At 43.6% G+C, this 18,777-nt stretch overlaps 1 protein-coding gene across 5 annotated transcripts in view; it reads left to right on the top strand.

Annotated features, from left to right (window-relative positions):
* zgc:162297 (uncharacterized protein LOC555865 homolog) overlaps nt 1-17,808 on the top strand; it is a 70,924-nt gene extending 53,116 nt beyond the window's left edge. For 4 of the 5 annotated variants that reach the window (XM_038806619.1, XM_038806617.1, XM_038806618.1 and 1 more), the window contains 4 exons: nt 1,903-2,083; nt 3,323-3,473; nt 15,304-15,431; nt 17,513-17,808. In XM_038806619.1, coding sequence (XP_038662547.1) covers nt 1,903-2,083; nt 3,323-3,473; nt 15,304-15,431; nt 17,513-17,703 — 651 coding nt within the window. In that variant the 3' untranslated portion in view covers nt 17,704-17,808. The remainder of the gene's footprint in view (nt 1-1,902; nt 2,084-3,322; nt 3,474-15,303; nt 15,432-17,512) is intronic. The other variant, XM_038806620.1, reaches the window with a different exon arrangement.
* Nucleotides 17,809-18,777: the final 969 nt, after the last annotated feature.

Below are 18,777 nucleotides of genomic sequence, written 5' to 3' on the forward strand. Positions count from 1 at the left end.
GGCCCTGCGGATATGGGGCCAGTGGAGGAAACATGTAGGGGAGGTGGGTGCATCGGTCTGGGCTCCAATATGTGATAACCATCGAATCGCCCCCGGAAATATGGATGGCGGGTTTCGAACATGGCGGCAGGCGGGGGTGAGGAGGGTGGGCGATATGTTCCTGGAGGGGAGCTTTGCGAACTTGAGGGCGTTGGAGGATAAATTTGGGCTGGTAAGGGGAAATTACTTTAGGTACTTACAGGTGCGGGACTTTATATGCAGACAGGTCCCATCCTTCCCACGTCTCCCACCAATAGGGATCCAGGACAGAATAGTCTCTAGAGTAGAAGGAGGAGAGGGTAGAGTTTCGGATATCTACAAGGTTCTCATAAAGGGGGAAGAGTCCCAGACGGAGGAACTAAAACTCAAATGGGAGGAGGAGCTTGGCGGGGAGATGGAGGACGGGGTATGGGTGGAAGCCCTGAGTAGGGTAAACTCAACCACAACATGTGCCAGGCTCAGCCTGATTCAGTTTAAGGTCGTTCACCGGGCCCACATGACGGTGGCTCGGATGAGCAAATTCTTTGGGGTAGAGGACAACTGCGCTAGATGCGCGGGAGGACCAGCGAACCACGTACACATGTTTTGGGCATGCCCTATGCTTAGGGGGTACTGGGAGGGATTTGCGGGTGACATGTCCCGGGTACTGAAAACAGGCGTGGTGATGAGTCCAGAGGTGGCAATTTTCAGGGTTTCGGAAGACCCGGGAGTCCAGGGGGAGAAAGAGGCCGATGTTCTGGCCTTTGCTTCCCAGATAGCCCGGCGACGAATACTGCTGGCATGGAGGGACTCAAAATCCCCGAAGACCGAACTATGGCTTTCGGACATGTCGAGTTTTCTGGGTATGGAAAAAAATCAAGTTTGCCTTGAGGGGATCTGTACTGGGGTTCGCCCAAAGGTGGCAACCATTCATCGACTTCTTCGCGGGAGATTGAATGTCAGGAGGGGGGAGGTTAGAGTAGAGTAGGAGGGATAAATAGGCAGGTAGTGTTTATGGGAGAGGAGCGGTTATGTGCACTATGGTTTGGTTGAAGTGTTGGTTTTCCATTGCTGTTTGCATATTTCTGTAATCTTTAACTGTTTACAATGCCAAAAAATACCTCAATAAAATTGTTTGTTTAAAAAAAAAGAGTATTAAGGAATATAGAGCCGCAGCGAGTGGATGAAGTTAAGATACGGATTAGCCGGGATCTCATTAAACAGCAAAAAAGGCTAGAGGGGCTGAATGGCCAGCTCCTGTTCCTATATTTTTCAGGCTCGTATTATAAGTAGGTGCAGCTCTATTACAAGCTTAAAGTAGGTGCAAACCACTTCGCGGTGACTTAAGGAATTGTATGACATGCCTTATCTTGATGTAGGTATGAATATTTGGCTTCTGAAAATTGAAAGTTACTTGTAAAAGTAAGATCTGCTACTCAATTAGCTGATGACTGAGCTGAAGACTGAAACGGAATGGACAGTCTCATAAATACATATTCATAATGTCTGTGAGTCCAAATCTTTATATTGCAATTTGTTAGACAAAAGTTTTCAGACCAGACAATAGGTAAAGATATTGTGCAACTGAGCAAATAAAATGAGATGAGAAAAGTGAATAGAGATAAAGAATTAGAAATTATTTGAGCAATAACTGAAATGAAATTCTTCAGGAGCATTCCCACTGGTTTAAGTCAAACTGGCACAGATGAATTAATTTCATTCAAATAAATTGATAATTTCATTTTTATAAGTAATTTCAACTTTGAAAGAACTCCCACTGAATGAGTACAAATTATGACTGGTTGATATGAAGTAAAAATTGTTGCATTAAGATGAAATATATTTATTCACCTAATCCTACTGGATTTATTTGGTTCTCCAAAGGATGGTCTGATTGTGGAAAATATGCATGATATTCCTTACAGCATGACTGTTGGTCCAGAAGTGACTGCTACGATGGCAACTATTTGTGCTACTGTGAGACATTCCTATCCCAACATTCCTCTGGGTGTTCAGATCCTTTCTGCAGCCAATAAACAAGCATTGGCTGTTGCACTTGCTGCAGGTCTGTATATGTTCAAAATGTTGCCTTGCATTCATAATTCGATTATCAGAACAGAATGCTTGCATCATAATCATAAGAGACAGTAATACTCTTCAATAAAAGCAAAATACTGGAGATCTGAAATAAAAATAAAGTACTGGGGAAAACTCTACAAATCTTGCAGTATCTCTGGAGAGAGAAACAGTTAACGAAAAGTCCAACATGACTACAACGAACAGTAATAATCTTCAATTTTACTTATTCTACTTTTGTTAGAATTAACTATGGTACTTTGTTGTACTTGTAAATCCTGACATTCTCTTTGTGATGAACAATGTTTCAAGTGAATCAATCGTAGTCAACCTCTTGAGGCATTGTACCCAGGTGGTCAAGGTTAAATGTAATCTTCAAGCTGAAATTTTAGGGGTAAATGTAGAGATGAGTAGCTCTATTTTTCTCAAATTTAACATTTTGTGCAGTTGTGTTCATGCCTAGCTGGGATCCAAGCTAGTTATGTGTTTCATAAACCTGATAAAGCAATCTAGATTGGAACGATTTTTGTGAATATAAATGTCATGAAATACTCCTGTTGCTGAGATTCCAGCTCAATCTTAGTGAAAACCTGATGCGAAACATCCCTAAGATACCATAAGCAAAATTATTTAATTGGGAAATTTGCCAATAATTCCAAAACCATGAAATGGACCTGCTTCAGGAGCAAAAAGAGAAATCGTTTCCTAGCCAACAAATAAATGATTGCATCCCATTTTATTAGGAAAGGAACTGCAAACAAATGTTTCCACACCCTATATAAGCCCGATCTAATCTAAACATATCAGAAGAAAATGGAATACAAAATGCTTCCTGTGTGATTGGTAATCTTGCTCCGCATATTAAGACCAGATGTTGAGACCCATTCTTTGAAGTTATTACTGAAGTAAAGTGTGCCAATATCAAAATAAAGCCAGTTACATTCTGTAACCCAGCCATAAAGCTGCTCTTTTGTAGCCACAGATTTCTCTGACATACGAGTAATCTGGCATTAAAAAAGTATACGGTCAAAATAAAAGTGACAGTTAGTCCATCTAGCTCCATGCATTATTGGCTAGGAAAAAAACATGATTACCAGTAAGCGATAAAATAACGTGAATGAAAGTGATTACTTTATCCAACTGTCCTTTCCTAATATTTTGTTGTTGCTTTAGAATATGCCGATACTCAAAAGACTTGATGATTTCAGTGCCATGTTATCTTTCCTAGATGCTGATTTTATTCGAGTTGAAGGTTTTGTGTTCTCTCAGATATCAGATGAAGGTTTTCTGGATGCATGTGCTGGTAGCCTTCTGAGATACCGCAAGCAAATTGGAGCTGAGCACATTCAAATCTTTACTGACATTAAGAAAAAGCACAGGTATTGCTGAAAGCGCTAACTGTTAAAGCCTGTGTTTAACTTACTGGTTGATATCAAACATACAGCACACTATAAGGGAGAACGTGCAGACTCCACACAGGCAGTGTGGGGTGATCAGGTGAGGAACCTGTGCACGTGTGGGGATGGGGAATACCATGGTGGTGGTGATGGTGGTGGTGGTGTGCGATCCATTCCTCTTTGAACTGAGGCATAGACTATAAGAGCAGGGAGCTTATGCTAGAACTGTATAAAATAATAATTAGGCCACATCTGGATTACTGTAATTGATAGAAAAGAGTAAAGGGGAATTGAGGAGAAATCCTTTCATCCAGAGGTTATCAAGAGGGCTGATGAGGGTATGCAGTGATATGGTGTGCATGGACTTCCAAAAGGTGTTTCATGAAGTGCTATATAAAGGTTGTCAACAAAGTTTAAAAAATATATATTTTAGAGTACCCAATTCATTTTTTCCAATTAAGGGCAATTTAGCGTGGCCAATCCACCTACCCTGCACATTTTTGGGTTGTGGGGGCGAAACCCACGCAAACACGGGGAGAATGTGCAAACTACACACGGGCAGTGACCCAGAGCCGGGATCGAACCTGGGACCTCGGCGCTTCAATTTGGGCGCCCGCCCAGCCCAGACTTGTAAAATTCTGGGGATAGAGCACAACAGTGAGCAAGTTATGAACTTTTATAAAACTCTGGATCAGCCATGAGGAACTTCAGTAATATAGATAGATTGGAGAAGCTATTTATTAGAAAAGTTTAAAATCATGAGTGGTAAAGATACAGATGGAAAGAAACTGTCCCTATTGGTGGGGTAATCAAGAAGCAAGGAGACTAATTTTAATGTGATTGATGAGAGAGCCGACCACTACATGAGCAAAATCTCTTAGACAGTGACTGGTTAGGATCTGGAATGCGCTGCCTGAAATTGCTGGACGCAGATTCAAGCATGGCTTTCAAAAGAGAATTGAATAAGCACCGGAAGGAAAAATATTAACTTGGCTATGGGGAAAGGGCAGGGGTGAGTTGACTTGCAGATAGCTAGGATGGATGCAACCATCCAATGGCAAAATCATTCAATTATTCCAATATTATGTATTCACACTTGCATGCCACAGTTTGAGTTAAATGTTAAGGGCAATAAATTTATGAAGAAGGTGAGCAAAAGCATCAAAAACAGTATGTCGGAGATCCGATCTATAATACAGAAAAGATTGTGTATCTTCGTACACTTTCTATCAACTTTACCATTATAAATTCCACATATATAATGGAAACTGCCAATGTAAACTTAGCAGCTGTAATTACACTGTCCCGCCAATGCAGGTGCCTTGATGTCTCAGTTTATCTCAGTCCATGTTACTCAAATACTAAAGAGAAGCTGCTTTGTTCAATCGCTCTGATCCTTAAACTGCTGTATGTTTTGATGTACAGGTATAAGTAATGTAAATTCAAAATATTATGAAAGTAAGAGTAGAATATTTGTCCCAGGAGGTTAATTAAATAAATGATTTTCATATTTTACATAATATTCATATGTTTGCATATATTCCAGAATGTGCTAAGAACACGGAAGCATCAGTTCTACGCCTTGTACTTCCGCAATATAATTTCAAGAATTTAATGTGAAAGCAATGCTTAACTGAGGACTATTTCAGGTGGTGCTAGACTGTTGGATTAATCCGAGTGTCAATGTGAATGAGATTGATTGACTCATTTAGGCAACAGAGTAGCTGAGCCACAGACTGAAAAACCCAGGTTCAATTCTAGCCTGTGTGGGTTAGTGTCTCTGAGTAGAGTTGGGATTAGAAGCATAGTAATCAACGTCAATGCCCTGGAGTTGGGAAGTACTGAGAGAAATTGGTCAGTAGCCCTTGCCGATAGTGCTTCTGTTTGCATGTTAGATGAAAACATGATTGGGCTTAGTAATAATGGAGTCATGGTTGAAAAAGCCATCCAATGCTTTTATCTAGATTCACATATGAAAAGCAGCTATGAAGGCAAGCTACCACAGAGAGATCAGCATCTCTGAAATCATACCTCAAAAAAGTAATCAATGCTTTTTTAAGATTGTGAGGGGATAAAATTGGCAAAAAATTAAATACACTCTCAACAATGTAAAGAAACATATGAAACTATAGATGTGCATTAACCAAATTGAACATATGACACAGTGCATTGTTGGGAAGAGTCTGTTATCAACCTTCTAGATTGTAGTCATATTACAACTTGATCTGTCTGTCTTCACTGATTAGGACGTTATATAATTCGGCACTCCGAAATTTATGTAGTCTAAAATAATGCTGATTTGAAATCTTTCATCCTTCCTATTATAGTCCAAAGATGTGCGGGTTAGGTGGATTGGCCATGCTAAATTGCCCGTAGTGTCCTAAAAAGTAAGGTTAAGGGGGGGGTTATTGGGTTACGGGTATAGGGTGGATACGTGGGTTTGAGTTGGGTGATCATGGCTCGGCACAACATCGAGGGCCGAAGGGCCTGTTCTGTGCTGTACTGTTCTATGTTCTATAATCCAAGATATCAGGTTGTAAAGTTAGATATTTACCTTGTTGGAACCAGTCTGGACGACCTCCATAAAACATGCAGTTTCTTTGAGATTACTTGATATTGAATGACAGTTAAAGTTGTCTTTGTACCTAATCCAGCCACACTCCCATGAATTTGCAGTCATGCCCTTACATATGGCAAACACAGATTGAAAACCGATTTAACACTCAAATGTTGGATACCAGTAAGGCATTCTACAAATTCCAATCTGCTTCTTGTGTCAGGTAACCCAGGCATCATTAACTTAATTTCAGTCCTTAGGTTAGCTGATATAGCATCTGTAATGGACTGAAGTGTGCCCATTCTTGAGTGTACTAGATCATGTATCTCTGTAAAGGGATGTTTTCCTTCCTTAAAGTACTGCCTCCTAGTTCAATACATATTTCTTCCAAAATTCTTTTAATCTCTCCATTTCAACTCTTGCCTTTTACATTGCAACAAAGTGGCCCAAACAAAAAATGCAAAAGTCATGATGGATGTGTCTTTGTCAGGTTTTCCTTTTGGTTTTCATTTATTTTCTACATTTGATTCTATTGACCACAACATCCTTCTTCTTCAGTGTTCTTCCATGGTTCCATTCCTACCTTTAAGAAGACAGCCAGTTTATTTCCATTCATAGCTTATCATCTCTCCCTTACAGTGTCACCTCCACAAATCCCCAAGGAGCTTTCATTGACCTTGTCAATCTGGTGACACCTGAGAGCATAGTGTCAACTTTCACTTGTACACAGATGGTACTCAGTTCTGTATTTCTATCAGCACTATCCCCTACCCTTTCCCCACCCCTCACCATACATAAGGAGAACCCCCGCCAGAGCCTGGCACTGCCTGGAGTGGTGATCACGACTGGTTTTCAAAAGCAAAAACCAGTCTTGATTCGCGCTGGCGTAATGTCACACTGCCGGTGTGGGGAGGATGCAGGATTCATGAAATTAATGCAAGGACCACATGATGCGGGCACAGGAGTAGCTGCCTTTCCTCGGGATTTGGTGCCATTCGCTGAAAATGTCATTTATCTTGATTGCCCAACATTTTTTCTTCGTTTGGTATTTCGCACTAGTTTCCAGTTTCATTTTAATTGCAACATTCATACAAATTTATATGCTGGATCTCTTCTCTGCCCATCCACCCACCCATCCTCATCCCAAAGGTAATATGCGTGAGCAATGCAGAGCTTGTGTGTTGTGAAGCTGTCGATCCCATGGTGGGAGAGGTTCTGTATTGTTGACTTTCTCCTACTTTGGTACAGACAAATATTTTATCCATGAAAGGAACAGTTTGGGGATACCCTGGTGTTTCTGGTGTAAAGTGAAGTTGAAGGAGTGGGATTATGGCGCACGCCTGTTGTGGTGCAACATCAGAGCATAAGACATAGGAACAGAATTAGTCCACTTGACCCATCGGGTCTGCTCCACCATTCAATTATGGCTGGTATTTTTCTCATCCCTATTCTCCTGCCTTCTCCCCATAACTGCTGATCCCCTTATTAATTAAGAATCTATCTATCTCTGTCTTAAAGACACCCAATGATTTGGCCTCCACAGCCTTCTGCGGTAAGAGTTCCACAGATTCACCACCCTCTGGCTGAAGAAAATCCTCCTCATCTCTGTTTTGAAGGACAGTCCCTTTAGTCTGAGATGGTGTCCTCTGGTTCTAGTATTTCCTACAAGTGGAAACATCCTTTCCACATCCACTCTATCCAGGCCTTGCAGTATCCTGTAATTTTTAATAAGATCCCCCCTCATCCTTCTAAACTCTTAACGAGTACAACCCAGAGTCCTCAACCGTTCCTCATACGACAAGCTGTTCATTCCAGGGATTATTCTTGTGAACCTCCTCTGGACCGTTTCGAAGGCCAGCACATCCTTCCTTAGATACGGGGCCCAAAACTGCTCACAATACTCCAAATGGAGTCTGACCAGAGCCTTATACAGTCTTAGACATACATCCCTGGTCTTGTATTCTAGCCCTCTCGACATGAATGCTAACATTGCATTTTTCCAGCCTTCTTCTTCTTTGTGGTCTAATTGATGACAGCAGTTAATCTTAAAATTTGCTCATGGATGTACGGGGCATCCTATCCAAAGGAAAAAGATCCTATCTTAAGAAGCTCATTTGGATGATAGGAAGCATTGAAGCAAGAGTGGATAGGGCAGATTTTCGCATCAAGTAGCGGGCGGGGTGACTATCTGCATCGAGAAGAATACCAGCCTTAAAGTTGAAGCTTGCAGTAAGGACAAGGGCAGTAGTTACGTAATGATTATAGATACAGTGCATGGAGACATTGTTCTATTGATGAATGGTATAAGGACCCACAAATTACTCCCCAGAGTTTATTACTAAGGCTTTTTTGGATTTTGCTAATGTGGCCTTGGCCAACACATTTGCAGCTGGTAACTTTCACTGCCATCGACCCCCCCCCCCCCCCCCCCAAAACACTGCATTTGGACTAGGGTCTTGTCCTCTGCTTGTGAGGAGGTGGGTTAATTAGAAGTTTGCAGGACTTTACACCCGAGAGATAGAGACTTTACATTTTTTTCACCCCCGCATCAATGTCATAATAGAATTGACTACTTTTTTATGCCAAGGGCAATCCTGCATCTTTGATGGTCAGGGATGTTGCCACTGACTCTATGTGAGGCTAATATTTATTTGATTCTGAAGGCAGGCAAGGACCCAGAGGAGTGTGCCTGCTATAAGCCAATATCTCTCTGATTATTGACGTGAAAATATTATCTAAGGTTCTGGCCAAAAGGTTGGGGGTTATCATTCCAACAATTATGAGGAAGGACCCAACAGGGTTTATAAGGGGAAGATTTTTGAGTAACAATATTAGAAGGTTGCTGAATTTGATGCAGACTTTTTCAGAAACATGCACTGTATGGGCTGGTGAATTCCTTGGAAGCCGAGAAAACCTTTGACCAAGTTGATTGGAATTATTTGGAATTATCTACGTTGCAAGACTTTGGGTTGGGGAATATTATATCAAGTGGTTACACCTGTAACCTAGCCCAACAGCACCTCGGCACACCTCTTGTATAATCCACCCCTCTTCCTTCACCCCACCACTGGCAGCTCTATCTTCCATCATCTTAGCATTTTTGCCACCTAACATTCATACGAAATGTCATAGTTGACCACTATCTTCCAGACTGAAGTAGTCAGTGTCCATATGCAGCAAGACCTGGACAACATTCAGGTTTGGGCAAACGGCAAGACTGACACCATCCAAGATAAAGCAGCCCGCTTGATGGACACTCCATCCACTGCCTTCAAATATTCACTCCCAACATCACTGATGTACAGTGACAGCAGTAACTCACCAAAGCTCCTTCTTCGACAGCACCTTCCAAACCCACAACAGCTATCACCTGGAAGAACAAGAACAGTACATACATGGAGCAGCACAACTTCCAAGTTCTCCTCCAAGCCATATGCAATCCTGACTTGGAATTATATTACAGTTCCTTCACTGTTGCTGGGTCAATATCTGGGAACTCCTACCCTAACATCACTATGGCTGTACCTACACCACATGGACTGCAGTGGTTCAAGAATTTCATCTATGGCAGTTAGGGATGGGCAACAAATGTTGGCCTAGCTAGCAACATCCACATCCTGTGAAATAGTAAAGTAAGAGATTCTTTCTGATCACAGCAACAATGGATGACCTCATTAGTAGCATGATAACAGTCCTCGTCCACATGCAGTTCATGGATATCCACAGAGCAAGGTGTTGACATGAGGGGTGCCAACCCCATTCATGCTATTCTCTTGATAAGAATTATTTGTACTGACCATATTTAATGAGAGAAACGGGAAATATGAGCTGCTTTCCTGGTGCCTTCCTCACAAGGGTTTGGAGGGATCCCCTGGATGACACTAGCCTTTAAGGGCAGCAGGGTAGCATGGTGGTTAGCATAAATGCTTCACAGCTCCAGGGTCCCAGGTTCGATTCCCGGCTGGGTCACTGTCTGTGTGGAGTCTGCACGTCCTCCCCCTGTGTGCGTGGGTTTACTCCAGGTGCTCCGGTTTCCTCCCACAGTCCAAAGATGTGCGGGTTAGGTGGATTGGCCATGCTAAATTGCCCGTAGTGTCCTAATAAAAGTAAGGTTAAGGGGGGGTTGTTGGGTTACGGGTATAGGGTGGATACGTGGGTTTGAGTAGGGTGATCATGGCTCGGCACAACATTGAGGGCCGAAGGGCCTGTTCTGTGGTGTACTGTTCTATGTACATTGTCCTCTGAAGTCATGTCTCCATCCAGAAGGCAAAAAGAATCCGCTGGATCATTAATGCGAACAGGCAGATGGCATAGTGGTGTAAAGTTTCATTTGAAAATGACACCTCTGACGATGCAGCAGTTCTGGTGTCACCTTTCAGATGTGGCTTTGAACTACTGTACCATCTGCCTGTTCACGTGAATGATTAAGGTTCCATTCTACGATTCATAGAAAACTAGAGGATGTTCCTTTGTGCCCTGGCCAATTTATAGTGCTCAACCAACACAAAAAAAAGTGGTCATTCAATTTATTTGCAGTTTACGAATTAGCTGCTGTGACTGTCCACATTATTCATGGTTCTTGGCTCTTTATAAATGGAAGCTCTTCATTTTACCCATTTGAGTGTGGTTTGAATTCATAACCTTCTACTTTGAGCTGCTACTGAACCAAGTTGTTAAATAATACTAGATAATGTGATTGAGGAAAAAAATAAACTGAACAATAAAATAAATAGATAAAAGTCGCAAAATATGACACATCGGTAGCATTCCCGCCTGAGTCAAACGGTTGTTTGTCTTGGGTTAAGGTTAGGGATAGGGGATATGGCCATACGGCAGGGCAAGGTTTATAATTGGGGGAGGGGTAATTGTGATGCGATTAGGCAAGAATTAGGGAGCATAAGATGGGAACATAAACTGTCAGGGACAGGCACAAATGAAAAGTGGAGCTTGTTCAAGGAACAAATACTGCATGTCCTTGATAGGTATGTCCCTGTCAGGCAGGGAGGAAATGGCCGTGTTAGGGAACCATGGTTCACAAAAGAGGTTGAATGTCTTGTCAAGAGGAAAAAGGAAGCGTATGTAAGGATGAAAAAACAAAGGTTCAGTTGGGTCGCTTGAGGGTTACAAGGTAGCAAGGAATGAGCTTTAAAAAAAGGGCTTATGAGAGCTAAGAGGGGGTATGAGAAGGCCTTGGCGGGTCAGATCAAGGAAAACCCCAAGGCTTTTTACTCTTTTGTGAGAAATAAAAGAATGACCAGGGTGAGGTTAGGGTCCGTCAAGGACAGTAGTGGGAACTTGTTCATGGAGTCAGAAGAGATAGGAGAGGCGTTGAATTAATACTTTTCTTCAGTGTTCACCAAGGAGAGGGGCCATGTTTTTGAAGATGAGAGTGTGATACAGGCGGGTAGGCTGGAGGAGGTAGATGTTCTGAGGGAGGATGTATTAGCAATTTTGAAAAACCTTAGGGTCGACAAGTCCCCTGGGCCAGATGGGATATATCCAAGGATTCTTTAGGAAGCAAGGGATGAGATTGCAGAGCCTTTGGCTTTGATCTTTGGGTCCTCACTGTCCACTGGGATAGTGCCAGAGGACTTGAGAGTGGCGAATGTTGTTCCTCTGTTCAAGAAAGGGAATAGGAATGACCCTGGTAATTATAGGCCGGTTAGTCTTTCTTCGGTGTGATAGCCAGTTACTTATCCAATTGGCCAAATTTCCCTCTATCCCACACCTCCTTACTTTCTTCGGTAAGTTAATGGAAAAGGTCTTGAAGGATAGGATTTATGACCATTTGGAAAGATGCAGCTTAATCCGGGATAGTCAACATGGATTCGTGAAGGGTAAGTCTTGCCTCACAAATTTGATTGAATTCTTTGAGGAGGTAGTAAGGAGAAAGTACTTTGAAGAAAGTAAGGAGGTGTGGGATAGAGGGAAATTTGGCCAATTGGATAAGTAACTGGCTATCACATAGAAGACAGAGGGTGGTGGTGGATGAAAAATGTTCAGACTGGAGACCAGTTACCAGCGGTGTATCACAGGGATCAGTGCTGATACTCTGCTATTTGTGATTTTTATCAATGACTTGGAGGAGAGGGCTGCAGGGTGGGTCAGTAACTTTGCTGATGACACCAAGATTGGTGGAGTAGTGGATGAGATGGAGGGCTGTTGTAGGCTGCAAAGAGACATTGATAGGATGCAGAGCTGGGCCGAAAAACGGCAGATGGAGTTTAAATAGGGGCCTCACGGTAGCATGGTGGTTAGCATCAATGCTTCACAGCTCCAGGGTCCCAGGTTCGATTCCCGGCTGGGTCACTGTCTGTGTGGAGTCTGCACGTCCTCCCCGTGTGTGCGTGGGTTTCCTCCGGGTGCTCCGGTTTCCTCCCACAGTCCAAAGATGTGCGGGGTTAGGTGGATTGGCCATGCTAAATTGCCCGTAGTGTAAGGTTAATGGGGGGATTGTTGGGTTACGGGTATGTGGGTTTAAGTAGGGTGATCATTGCTCGGCACAACATCGAGGGCCGAAGGGCCTGTTCTGTGCTGTACTGTTCTATGTTCTATGGATCAGTGCCAGGTGATTCATTTTGGTAGGAAAAATTTGAATGCGGATTACAGGGTCAACGGCAGGGTTCTGAGGAATGTGGAGGAACAGAAAGATCTTGGGGTTCATGTCCACACATCTCTGAAGGTTGCCACTCAAGTGGATAGAGCCGTGAAGAAGCCCAATAGTGTGTTAGCGTTTATTAACAGGGGGCTTGAGTTTCAGAGCCGTGGGGTTATGCTGCAACTATACATGACCCTGGTGAGACCACATTTGGAATATTGTGTGCAGTTCTGGTCACCTCGCTATAGGAAGGATGTAGAAGCATTGGAAAGGGTGCAAAGGAGATTTACCAGGCTGCTGCCTGCTTTGGAGGGTAGGTCTTATGAGGAAAGGTTGAGGGAGCTAAGGCTTTTTTCTTTGGAGCGGAGGAGGATGAGAGGCGACGTAATAGAGGTTTATAAGATGATGAGGGGGATAGATAGAGTGGACATTCACAGACTATTTCCTCGGGTGGATGTAGCTGTTACAAGGGGGCACAACAATAAGATTCAGGGTGGGAGATATAGGAGGGATGTCCGAGGTAGGTTCTTTACTCAGAGAGTGGTTAGGGTGTGGTATGGACTGCCTGCTGTGATAGTGGAGTCGGACACTTTAGGAACGGTTATTGGATAGGCACATGGAGCACACCACAATGACAGGGAGTGGGATAGCTTGATCTTGGTTTCGGACAAAGCTCGGCACAACATCGAGGGCCGAAGGGCCTATTCTGTGCTGTACTGTTCTATGTTCTTATGCTACAATCCCAGCTGATAATACTGGACAAGCCAGATCCTAGGGTGTCCTGACTTGATAGATCCATATTTCTTCTCGAAACAGTGAGAAACGTTACTGAACAAATTCACAAGAGTCTGTCAATTAACTTTTAACATAATATTTACCGGGCCGCACAGTAGCACAAGTGGATAGCACTGTGGCTTCACAGGGTCCCAGGTTCGATTACCCGCTGGGTCACTGTCTGTGCAGAGTCTGCATGTTCTCCCGTGTCTGCGTGGGTTTCCTCCGGGTGCTCCGGTTTCCTCCCACAGTCCAAAGATGTGTAGGTTAGGTGGATTGGCCATGCTAAATTGCCCTTAGTGACCAAAAAGGTTAGATGGGGTTATTGGGTTACGGGGTTGGGGTGGAGGTGGGGGACTTGGGTGGGTCGGTGCAGACTCAATGAGCCGAGTGGCCTCCTTCTGCACTGTATGTTCTATGTTCTATTTATAAAAATAAAACATTTATTAAACATGGAAAAAATAATTTTCTGGCCCTTCCTGCTGGCAGGGCCTTTCAGTGCCTGGAAAGAACGAGCCGTACAAAATGCCGTAGACATCGGCAGGACCGGAAGATCCTGCCAGCGGCCAATGGAATGCCGCCTCTGCCACTGGAAAACACACCGGAGGGTTGGAAAGATCTCAATACAAACACCAGAAAATGATTCACTCTCGTACTATTCCTTTTATCCCAGCAATACTCTTGGAGACACAAAAATTCAGTGAAGGTTTCCACTGTATTTACACTAAGGCAATTTGCTTGGCTTCGTTCAATTGCAAATAGTTTTCTTCCAACCGATTTCTGAGCATTCACTCAATGCTTTTCCCCCAACTGATATCTCTCCCTGAGACACCCAAAACCACACTCAATTGTACTCAACTTCAGAGAAACTCATGAGTGCTTGAGTGTCAGTCCCCAACAACCTTGAGCAAATATTGACACTTCAGCATAGTAGTGAAGCAGATTTGTACTGTCAGAAGTGCTATTATTCATATGGGATATTAAACTAACATTCAGACGGGACTAGATCCCAGAGCTCTGTCAAGGCAAGCGGGAGAGTTCTCACAGTGTCCTGGATAACATTTATCCTCCAATCAATGTCACTAAAGCAGTTTAACTGGTTGACTCTCATTACTGAGAACAAATTGGTTGCCATGTTTCCCAACTTTACAACACAGGCGACAAGTCACAATATCCTTCATTTGTGTTGAAGTTTTAGGCCATCCTAAGGAATTGAAATGCACAATATAAATGGAAGTCTAGCATTCAGGCCACCGAACAGGAGACAGGATAGAGCACAACTTCCAGAAGATGATGGTGAGACTTCAGAAGGTATCTGGCATCAGTACAACTGCATCTTAAGTACTTTGTACTGCAGAAGGTGCTGGAACCAGCATAAAAAAAGAAAATATCGATAGGAGCAGAACTGCGAGAAGTGGTTAAAAACCCATGGATTTCTTTACCTTGGAACAGATATTATTAACGTATTTACTGTTCTTGAAGCAATAAATAAACTGGAGCCAAATAATATGAAATGGCACAAACTCTGCAAATGGGAGATGTGGGCATAATCCGAGTAAAGGGAAGATGTATATTTTATTATATTCAGAGAGTTGTGAATGTTTTAGAATGGATTGTTGAGGGAGACAGTGGAGGCAGATAGTGTGAAATGGATGAAGAAAGAATTGGTAAGTATTGGGTGATTGAAATCAGTCTGTTTTTGGTACCACCCAGTTGAGATACATGGCCCTTTACTTTCCTATGTTCCAAGCTTAATTTTCTTTTCCTCCCATTGAGCTTTTGATGTTATTGTTAAAAATGATGTGTTCGATCTGAAATAATACAATGTAATGGTTTACTGTGTTTTTGGTGCGATGCAGTAACAGGTCTTTGTTTCTTTTCAGCTCACATGCTGTGACATCTGATGTCAGTGTAGCAGAGACAGCCAGGGCTGCTGAGTTCTTCCTGTCTGATGGAATCATACTGACTGGAATTGCCACTGGGATGCAGGCAAATCCTAAGGAGCTGATGGGTATGGAAGATTTAGATTTCTATTAGCTCCTATTTACGTTACAAGTAAACTGTTAAAAACTAAAAATTGTTGTTATCTTTCCCCTGTACCTTTAAAAGTCTTCTCAAACATACAAACAATAATGGACAGGAAAAGATCCTCTGGCGCACCAACCTATTCCACACAATTGCAATATCTCCCCATGTTATATACACTCCCCACCCATCCAAAGGCATATAACATGAATGCAATAGATCGTGTTGGAGTTGACTATTTTTGCCATGTAAATAGGCTGGGGGGTGGTCCAGGGGCCACAATTTTAAGTGGTATACGGCAATTCTAGGTTAGATTTCAGGAAGGGAATGTTTTGCCAGAAAATGATAGACCTCCGAATCAGGTTGCCGGTTTGTGCCTGGGCTTGTTTCTGATTGGGGCAGAGATCGCCCCTTACAAAAGGTAGGAACTGCATCAAATGATCAGGTCCAGAGTAATCCCCAGGACTCGTTTTGATTGCCAAGTGATGGTTAGAGAGTAATTTTCCCGGGCAGCACGGTGGCACAGTGGTTAGCACTGCTGCCTCACAGCGCCGAGGTCACAGGTTCGATCCCGGTTCTGGGTCACTGTCCGTGTGGAGTTTGCACATTCTTTTTGTTTTGCTCCCACAACCCAAAGATGTGCAGGCAAGGTGGATTGGCCACGCTAAATTGCCCCTTAATTGGAAAAAATGAATTGGATACTCTCAATTTATATTTTTTTTTAAAAAGAGAATAATTTTCCCTCAAATTGACCTGGGTTTTTATCTGGCTTTTCTCCTCGGGACATCACATGTTTTTGAAACTTTTGCCATTTTCAACAATGGGACCGAAAGAAAGTACTAATTCAATGAATCTGCCATACTCTGTGTCCTTCACACCCTAGCCTTGGTAACAAGGCCTGACCAATATTCTCGATAGTTCTCTGACTCTTCACATCTTTTTTTAAATTATTCTTGTAGGTGATCTAATAGTAGCCTTTGTTTGCTTCCTTCCACTTCCTGCTCAGTGCCCCCCCTCCCCCCCACTTCCCCAATTAAGTAATTCAGGATAATAAAAGCAAATACTGCAGCTGCCAATAATCTGAAATAAAAACAGAAAATGCTGGAAAAACTCAGCAAATCTGGCAGCATCTGTGGAGAGAGAAACAGAGGGCGAGATTCTCCGTAAATGTGGAGAATCGTAAAGGCTGCCGTGGGACAGGCCGTGACCCACGGCAGCCTTCACGCCCACTTCCGGTGCCGATTCTCCCCCCTGGGCGGGGCTAGGAGCGCGGCCCCATGCGTCACGCCGGCGCGGCCTTGACAACGGTCGTCAAGGCCGCACGTCAAGCGTCACGCCGGCTGACACGGCCGATGATGTCGCATGCGCAGGTTGGACAACGCCAACCCGCGCATGCGCAGTTGCCGTCTTTTCCCTCAGCCACCCTGCAAGACGTGGCGGCTTGATCTTGAGGAGCGGCGAAGGGAAAAGAGTGCGTCCGTTACGGACGCACGGCCCGATCGCGAGCCTATGCCCCCCTTGGCACAGCCGTGGTACTGCCGTGCCAATCGGGCCCCCAGATGCCCCAAACGGGCATCTGGCGCCCGTTTCACGACGGCAGCGAGGTGTGTTTGCTGCCGTGTTGAAACGGGTGTGAAGGCCCGGCCGTTCGGCCCATCGGCCTCGGAGAATCGCCGCTCACCGTAAAAAACGGCGAGCGGCGATTTGTGGCATGGGGGGGGCGTGAAAAATGTCGGGAGGCCCTCCCACTATTTTCCACCCGGTGTGGGGGGCGGAGAATTGCGCCCAGATTGAATGGTATTTCTCACTTCACAGATGCTATTAGACCTGAGTTTTTTTCCAGCTTTTTCTTTTTTTTATTATAATAGCAATTCAGGATGTTGGTTCAGCAACATTGTTCAGATTTTTTTGTGTATTGGATTCTTTTTTAGTGTGATGGATTCCATTGTGTTTTACAACATTTAGTGACTTAACAAAACAATATACAAGCGACAATGAATAGACTGTAAATACAAAGGGATGGAAGATTTATTTGTGTTCTAATTGGTTCTCTGACTTTTCTTGCAGAGGTTAAACAAGCTGTGAGAATTCCAGTCTTCATTGGCTCGGGTTTGTCCTTTGAAAACATGGAGGAGTACATGGCTGCAGATGCTATGATTATTGGTTCACATTTCAAGAAAGCAGGATACTGGGCCAATGAAGTTGATTTTGAACGGATTAAGAAATTTATGACTAAAATAAATCAACTCAGGAAATAAGAATTAAAAAAATTACTTTCCAAGTAAATGTACAGTTATGCAATGAAACAAATATGGTTTTACCTGTACCTCTAATTTAAATTAAACACATTGTGGCAGCATCAATATTAACGAGTATTTTTAATGTTCATATGTCCTTAAAAAAAATGGTTGCCATCTAAGGTAGAACCTCTCCACCGACCCCCTGATGATGAACCTGACTCTCTCCAAAATGTAGAAACTACATTAGGTCACCAGCCAAGCAGAAGCACGAGGCAGAGTGGGAGACCTCCACCCAAGCAAAATTCACCTCAGGGCTATCAACGAGACAAAGGCGAGGATATCTGCCTTCGTCCCAGACTGTATCACCCACAAATCTGACACCCTGAATACGGCCACCAGCAGACACGGAATATCTGACACGGTGTTAAGGAAAGAAGCCTATCAACTTGGGACAGGACCAGAACACATGCGCATGTTTAGCCAACCCACGAGAACCCTAAATCCCAGGGAAGAACCCACTCATCCTGGCCCTGGTCAAGTGTGTCCTTTCTGAAACCTTAAACGGAGTCAGACTCAGCCGAGCCTGTGAAGTGCCTCACTCCGCACCTCCCCATTTAGAATGGGACCCAATTCACCCTCCTATTTTCGCCCACACACCACTCAATGCAGCAGAATCCGTTGAAAGGATATGACCATATGTACCTGAATTAGACCCCCGATCAGGCCTTGCCAGAGGCAGAATCTTCTTCATCAGGGAAGAGAGTGGCACCAAAGGATTGGAGGGAAAAGCTTTACGGGAAAAATCGCAAATTATAAATATCTACATCAACTGAGACCGGGCAGTTGGAATATCTCAGTTGCCTCCTTAAAACTAGCAAACCTCCCCTCCACGACAGGTCTCCAAACCGCTCCAGACCCTTCATCTCCCAAGACTTAAATGTCGAGTCCAAACTCGCTGGTAGGAAAAGGTAATTTTTTTTGCAAATAGGGGCGAGCGAAGACAGGGGAAGGAGCTTGAAATGCTGCCTAAACTGCCTCCAAATTCTCAGGGAAGAGACCATCACTAAATTAGAGGAAAATCTGATGGGAAAA

The sequence above is a fragment of the Scyliorhinus canicula genome, chromosome 9 (assembly GCF_902713615.1).
Source record: "Scyliorhinus canicula chromosome 9, sScyCan1.1, whole genome shotgun sequence".
Taxonomy (NCBI): domain Eukaryota; kingdom Metazoa; phylum Chordata; class Chondrichthyes; order Carcharhiniformes; family Scyliorhinidae; genus Scyliorhinus; species Scyliorhinus canicula.